The sequence below is a fragment of the Colobus angolensis genome, unplaced genomic scaffold (assembly GCF_000951035.1).
Source record: "Colobus angolensis palliatus isolate OR3802 unplaced genomic scaffold, Cang.pa_1.0 Scaffold133, whole genome shotgun sequence".
Classification (NCBI taxonomy): Eukaryota; Metazoa; Chordata; class Mammalia; order Primates; family Cercopithecidae; genus Colobus; species Colobus angolensis.
Window position 1 is genome coordinate 3,508,832 of NW_012114411.1, and position 7,913 is coordinate 3,516,744.

General features: G+C 43.2%; 1 protein-coding gene across 1 annotated transcript in view; it reads right to left on the reverse strand.

The window, feature by feature from the left end:
• Positions 1-792, reverse strand: part of FAM107B (family with sequence similarity 107, member B) — a 267,016-nt gene extending 266,224 nt beyond the window's left edge. The window contains exon 1 of the mRNA XM_011934240.1: positions 147-792. Within this exon, the coding sequence (XP_011789630.1) occupies positions 147-560 (414 nt within the window). The 5' untranslated portion in view covers positions 561-792. The remainder of the gene's footprint in view (positions 1-146) is intronic.
• Positions 793-7,913: the final 7,121 nt, after the last annotated feature.

The following is a 7,913-nucleotide window of genomic DNA, read 5'->3' on the forward strand; positions in this document are numbered from 1 at the left end:
ACACTTCTTCGCACTAGTGAGAACACCCGCAATGCCTTATTCAGCAAGAAGGTTAAATGAGTTTGTTTGCTGAAGCATTCGCCAAACGATCCCAACGCTCCTCCAGCTCCATCCCATCTATAATCGCACAGCGAACACTCACTCACCTTGGGTGTGTCAATAATTGATGGTCTGGGGATGGAAGCCTGAAACACCACTGCTTCACAGTCCGCCCCATCATCCAGGGACCCAGGCACATCCTCAGGCGTCTCCGCAGGCTGGACCGCAGTGCGGTGACTTGAATTCCGATTGGCACTGCCATTGCCCTCTGCACGGGTGCTCGAATCTCGCCTTTTCTCTGGAGCTCCCTCTTCTGCGCTTGGGTGACTTGGCTGTCTGCCTGGTTTGGCCACAGGCTGCACACGGATGGTGGAATGAGTATCAGCCACGCTGGACTGGTTGAAGGAAGCACTGTCCCTCGTTTTCCCAAAACAAGCGAGCAGAGCTGAGCACGGAAACGGATGCATGCTTCTAGAGGGAGGCTTCAGTCTTTTGGTGAGTCTTGCTTTCCACGTGGACATGACTTGCAGTGAAACTGCGAAGTTCAAATGGGGCCAGGAAATTTTCCAGGGGTCCACATCACCTCCACTTTCCTTATAGGAACGCTTTCCAATTGCCCGAAGAGAAGAACTTGCTAGGGGTTGCCCCTAAAAAGAAGTTGAGATGGCAAGACCACCTTCCCTGAGAGTCACTTAGCAGCTGGGGCCCCTTTGAAATCGTCCATCCTGGGCAATTTCGCGCTCTTCCTTCTGTGATGTTGTCAGTGGCTAAAGAAAGCTGTTGGGGAGGCATGTGAGTGGCTCGGGTTACAGTTCCTAGGCAGGGCAGACGCTTCAGGGTAGGGTAGTGCCAAGTCAATAGACAATTGCTTCAGGTTACCTAGGAGGCATAAAGATAATGTAGCCTGATAGCATCTGCCATAATAGCGTCAGCCTGTGTATCAATAACATCATAACAGCAGCAAAACCTTCTTTGGTTACCCCCCTTCAAATATTTATTCCCCCAAACAAAACAAAAACGACCCAGTTGTCCATCACAAATGAAGACCCCTGGAAGGGCCACGACCCTAGCAGCCGTTTCATTATTAAAACAGGAGGTAGACTCAGTCTTTCACCTGGAGAGATCCATGTTTGCGGTGTGATGTGTTTTCTGAATCTTTCTGGGCTTTTTGGGATCTTTCCAGAATCTTCTCCCCACCCCCAAAACAAGCTTCCTGGTTTCAGGATCTATATTGCCTTTTCTGATAACTATACATGGGTCTTTGGTAATTTGATTTTTTTTTTTTTTTTTGACTGGTTAGGCTAAGTTCTTGATTAATTTTCAACATCACCAAAAAGAAAAAAAGAGCCTCACATTAACAGTTATCCTTATATATTATGTTATTATGTGTGGAGGTATTAGGTACATGTGAAATATTCTACCTATGTGGTATATATCACCTACTTTCAGAAAGTAACTCCCTTTTGAACTTAGATCTCCTATTTCTCAACACATTAATATGTGAATGGTGAAAAAATAATAAATTATAAACATATTCTAAGACAATTCAGAATCAAGATTTTTCCTTAGCCACCCATCTGCTAGGAATGTTATAGAAATGTAATACTGTAATGCTTTTACCATTAATAGTGATTTTTGGGTCAAGATTTCAGGGCATGTTACCCACTCTTAATTAATTTGTTTGCGCTGTCTTTTAATTTAATGTCAAGATGTGCTCTTCAGCCCAGACAGGTGGTAGTTGTTATATTACGGCACTATTTTACAGAGGCAGAAATGAATTCTTCGAAATTTCAGGTGACTACGGCAAGTTTATGCTGCTAAGAAGGCCTGGTTTGAAGCCCAAGATCCCTGTTCTCCTACCTGGCCTCTGAGTCTCATTCTATCTGACAATCATCTTATAGATGTAATAGTCATACTGGAAATACTGTTCTAAATGGACAGTCATATTCATAACTAAAAAGGCAGATATGGCTTAAGAAAGAGTGGATATGGCATCAAACACACATTTTATTTTAGTCTCTACTGAAAGTTAGAAATAGAATATAGAAAGCTGCCGTTTATTTAGAGGTTACCATGTGGCAGGCCCCATGCTATCCAAGCTGTTCCAGGCTTCCCAGGGTTGCAAGCTCATTCTTTTTTCATTGTGTCCCAAGTGCAAGCAGTCCAAATCCCCCACCCACAAGAAATCAGGGAGTCCAGGCTTCTATCAGTGTCCCCCCAACAAGTATTCCTGGGGACCCCTCAGAACTGCACTTTGTCTCCCATTTGCCTTGGTTGCTACAGTCCAGTAGGGTAGGGTCATGCCATGCTGTGCCCCTCCAAGCACACATATAGTAAATCGGGGCTGTGATGGTGCACAAGACATTTTTGAAGGCTTAGAGTTAACAGGAAGGGATTTAAGAAAAGAAAAATCCACTCTTACACCTGGTTTCATTCACTCATTCATTTAGTCGTTCAATTATGTGCCCAACCCCTTTGGAACTGAGAGTCAGCTGTTCACAGTGCAGCTTGTGAGGGGCCACATTCAGGAGACCGCTGAGTAAGAAAGCTCAGAGCTCCCTTCTAGGTCTGCGGAGGCCTGGGCTTGCATCCCTGCTCTGAGACCACCTCTCCTCCTGCAATGAGTGCGCTCAGAGGCACGCGTGAACTCATCGGAGTTCCAGCACCAGCCCACTGAGAACAGTAGACTTTCTGATTAGGGTGTTGCTAAGTCTGACCTAGAATAACACTCAGTAACAGGCCGTGCTTATTGAGTGGTATCAGACATGAATCTCAGCAAATTAACTCATTTAATCCTCACAACCCTAGGAGAAAGGTGATATTATCATTCCCATTTTTACTCATTAGAAAACCAAGACACAGAAACTTAAGTAACTTGCCCAAGGTCACAGCACTGCTTAAGGAAATGAGAAAAGGTGATGAGTCCAGCAACCTGGCCCCAGAGCTCACACTTTTCTCAGTATGAAATCCTGCTTTCCAAATACACACATGCATGTGCACGCACACAGACACACACTCCAAAGAGGAAATTTCCAGTGACCTTGATCCAACACTCTACCTCTGAGAATTTATTCTGTAATGACGATCGTTAAAAAATCAGGAAACAACAGATGCTGGTGAGGATGTGGAGAAATAGGAACGCTTTTACACTGTTGGTGGGAGTGTAAATGAGTTCAACCATTGTGGAACACAGTGTGGTGATTCCTCAAGGATCTAGAACTAGAAATACCATTTGACCCAGCCATCCCACTACTGGGTATATACCCAAAGGATTATAAATCATGCTACTATCAAGACACATGCACATGTATGTTTACTGTGGCACTATTCACAATAGCAAAGACTTGGAACCAACCCAAATGTGCACCAATAATAGACTGGATAAAGAAAATGTGGCACATATATATCATAAAATACTATGCAGCCAGAAAAAAGGATGAGTTCATGTGCTTTGCAGGGACATGGATGAAGCTGGAAACCATCATTCTCAGCAAAATATCACAAGGACAGAAAATCAAACACTGCATGTTCTCACTCATAACTGGGAGTTGAACAATGAGAACACTTGGACACAGGGAGGGGACCATCACACACCAGGGCCTGTCGGGGGTGGGAAGCTGGGGGAGGGATAGTATTAGGAGAAATACCTAATGTAAATGATGAGTTAATGGGTGCAGCACACCAACATGGCACATGTATACCTATGTGACAAACCTGCACATTGTGCACATGTACCCTAGAACTTAAAGTATAATAATTTAAAACAAAAGAATTTATCCTGTAGATATACTTGTGCATAAAGGTATGTCCCAGAATGTTCACAGCACCAGAGTCTGTAATCACAAAATTAATTGTTAATCAATAGAAGACAAGTTCATATATAAAAAAAATCCGGCTGGGTGTGATGGTTCACGCCTGTAATCCCAACACTTTGGGAGGCCTAGGTGGGAGGGTCCTTTGAGGCCAGGAGTTCAAGGCCCATGTGGGCAACATAGTGAGCCCCCATCTCTACAAAAAAAAAAAAAAAGTTGTAAAAATCAGCTGGGCATGGTGGTGAGTGACTTAAGTCCCAGCTACTTGAGAGGCTGAAGTGGGAGGATCGCTTGAGCCCAGGAGGTGGAGGTTGTAGGGAACCGAGATTGCCCCACCGCACTCCAGAGCCTGGGAGGCAGAATGAGACCCTGTCTTAAAAATAAAAGATTTTAAAAATGCAAAGAGATCACAAAGCATCACAAGGCATTTGAGAAGAACCGTTACCGGAAAGGGGTCCTGATCCAGACCCCAAAGGAAGATTCTTGGATCTTGCACAAGAGTTCAGGGCGAGTCCACAGAGAAAAGTGAAGGCAAGTTTATTAAAAAAGCAGAGGGTTGAAAGAGTGGCTGCTCCATAGGCAGAGCAGGGTGTTCCCAAAAGCAAGAGGAGGAACCACCTTAGGTGCAATACTTGTTTATATTACATATAAACCCAAAATCATAAGGGAGATGTACTCTGCTACAAGGGCTTATGACAAAGAGCTGTTAATCTTGGTGTAATTACTGTCTTCTGCAAGTATCTGTATTATTATTTCTAAAGAAAAACTTATTCTTAAACCAAGAATGCTTTTGTTCTTAAGATATCGGAACATCAGTACACTTCCTGGGTCTGTTATTTCCCAGCTCTGTTAAGTCCTGAGTCTCTTCAGTGAACATTATTAACTTGTTCCCTTAACTGTAAATATCCTGTAGATTAAGAATGCCTCACCTCCTGGGAATGCAGCCCAGCAGGTCTCAGCCTCACTTTACCCAGTCGTTTTCCAACCAAAGTCACACCATCTTGAATAGGGGCTGAGTAAAATGAGGCTGAGACTTGCTGGGCTGCAGTCCCACTCCATCTTGAACAGTACTGCCTATGACAGAACTGCAATATAAATGACAACACCCAAGGTAAACAAAAGAAAAGATCCTAGCCAGGAAGAAAGAGGGAATGGCAGTTGGACAGGCAATGGGGTCTGTCACTCAGAGGATGGTGCAGGTGTACAGTAAGTCACAGTGCAGATTGATCCTGAGCAAAGGTCCTTGGGGAGTGTAAGAGGGAAAGAATCTTAGCAACTTGATACCAGGAACATTCTTGTTGAGTGCCACATGACAGGGATCCTAAAGAATTTTAAAACATTAACTCACTCTGCCCTAAAAAACTATTTACATAGCTGTAATCATATAAATGCTGTCCAATTTTCTCAACTTTCAGAAGGAATATACAGGCCAACAGTTGCATAAGATGGCTCTCAAAAACAATTCGGCCTCCAGACGGATTGTGTTTGGCTCATGACATTTTTTTAAAATGTCTGCACAGCTATCAGGCCACAGGAACCATTCTTCTCTGTGTCTCTTACTAGGTCAGTTCCCAAATTTCTGCAAAAAGGACCCTGATGGCATTAGAGTTTAATGCCTTGGGTGGGTAATTTATTATTTTGGGGTACCCAGCATTCTCTCCCTTTTCTTTTGGTAACAGCATCCTGATTTCCTCTTTGGAAACCCCTTCAGTGCTTTAGGTGAGGCTTTAGGCCTGGTTCCAGGGGAGGAACCTGAGATCAGGGTCAGCTAATCAGCCTGCCCTTAGTCCCTGTTCAGGGACTGGAATGAGAACACATGGTTCCAATCAGAATAAATCCCAAAACAGGCTGGGCACAGTGGCTTACACCTGTAATCCCAGCACTTTGGGAGGCCGAGGCTGGCAGATGATGAGGTCAGGAGTTTGAGACCAGCCTGACCAACACGGTGAAACCCCGTCTCTACTAAAAATACAGAAGTTAGCTGGGCATGGTGGCGCATGCCTGTAGTCCCAGCTACTCAAGAGGCTGAAGCGGGAGAATCATTTGAACCCTGGAGGCAGAGCTTGCAGTGAGCCGAGACCCGCCATTGCACTCCAGCCTGGGCGACAGAGTGAGACTTGGTCTCAAAAAAACTAAAAATAAAAATAAATTTTAAAAAAATCCCAAAACAGAACTACTTGGAAGAAACTTTCTCTTCTTCCCACTGGATTTACTGGACTTAAATCTGAGAAAGGGAAGGTAAAAGCAGCTGCCAATATCTTTCCTCCTTGGGGGATACTCACTCAGCCTGCAGCCAACACAAAGCAGAATGTAAGAGCTGGAGAAACAGAACCTGAGTCCTGATAACACTTTTGAATGAATCTTTACCTGAGGCTGAATCTATCCCTGCATATTGCTGCTTGTGTTGTAAAGTAAATGCATTTCTTTTCCTGCTTCACCGGCTTCAAGTTGAGTTTTCTGTCGCTTTCTGCTAAATGAGTGCTAATCAATATATCACTCAGGTGTACGAGCGAATCATAGAAACCTTCACCATGGCTGCAGAAGAGAATGAAAATTTTATCAACTTGACAGTGGCAAAATAAAGGGAAAGCTGAAAGATTTTGAAAGATAAGAAGGGTGCTGTGGAGGGGGTGATATGAGCAAAGGGAAGGTTGAGTTTGCTAATATTCTTGTATTTCAAAGTCAAACGATGCTTCCTATGGTTAACACAAAAAGCAATTGAGTTTTAAGTATGGTGTTTGAGGTTGCAGAGGTGACAAGGAAAGGAACTGGAAATAAAGATGAAACAGTATTGGGAGGAGATGGGGTGCAGTAAGTAGCTAAAAGCTCATCTATCTTATTAGAAAATCAATAGATAATGTCTAAAGTTGACAGATAAATAAATAGAGGCATAAGCATATTAGTTAGTGGGAGAGATATCCATCTATCATAGCCAAATATCAATAAATAATATTTTAAGTCAATAAATTAAGAAACAGAAATATAAACATATTATTTATATTATGGTGCTATCTATCAAAGGAAAAAAAAACTAAAGACAAACAGTTATAAGAGATTGCCTTTAAGGAAGAAGAATGGAAATGAGGCAGAAGACGATTCCTTCTATTATAAACTCTTAGGTATGTTTCATATTTAAATCATATAGAAGTATTACTTAATATAATTTTTTTAATTTAAAAGGAATAAAGTCATTTTACATGAGGCCATATGAAAAATTGCCAGGAAATGCTTTGAATGACAAAAGCAAATCAAAAAGTTAAGCACATGTGGACATCTAAAAATATATCCATATAAATATATACATGTATGTGCTTACCTTTATATAGAAAACGTCAGGGGAATGCTCAAGAAGTCTTCTGCCTCTGGAGAGGGGACACTAAAGGTCTGATTTGGGAGGAAGATACTTTTCATGGTATACCCTGTTGTACTGTTTGAATTTTTTCAACCATGTGCAAATACTAACTTTTCTATTAGAGAAAAATAGCATGGAAACATCCCAAGGTGACAAGGCACCAACATGCTCGGTTCTAGGTGAGGTTTCAGATGAAAATCAAGCGTGTGGCACCAATGATCTCTCCAAAGGGGAGACCAGCAGAGCGGATCCCAGCCATTCAGTGTCATCATCGGGATGCCTTAAGATTTGTCATTTTGCATAAAGAACGCATAGAGAAAGCACTGACACTGGGGCCCCTGTCTTCAAACATCATTGATTGAGAACTCACTGCAGAGCAGGCTCTGAGTCAGGTGCTACTTCGAGTGAAATAAGCCAGGATCCTGCTCTCTCAGAGCGCAAAGGCCAGTAGAGCACGTGAGTGAGTGCCGTGAGTGCAGTGAGGAAATCCGCTGGCTCCTGGAAATAAGATAATGACCCAAGGCAGGAAGGCTGGCTAACCTTGTATCCCTTTGTTTCCTGAGTCTCACTTTCCCTGTGGGGATCCCATCACTCCCCTGCCACAGTGGCCTCGGGAGGCACTGCCCTCTGCCTTAAAAATGCAGCCCAAGTGATCTCACTGTTCAACTCGGGAAGGGGAACATCACACACCAGGGCCTATCATGGGGAGG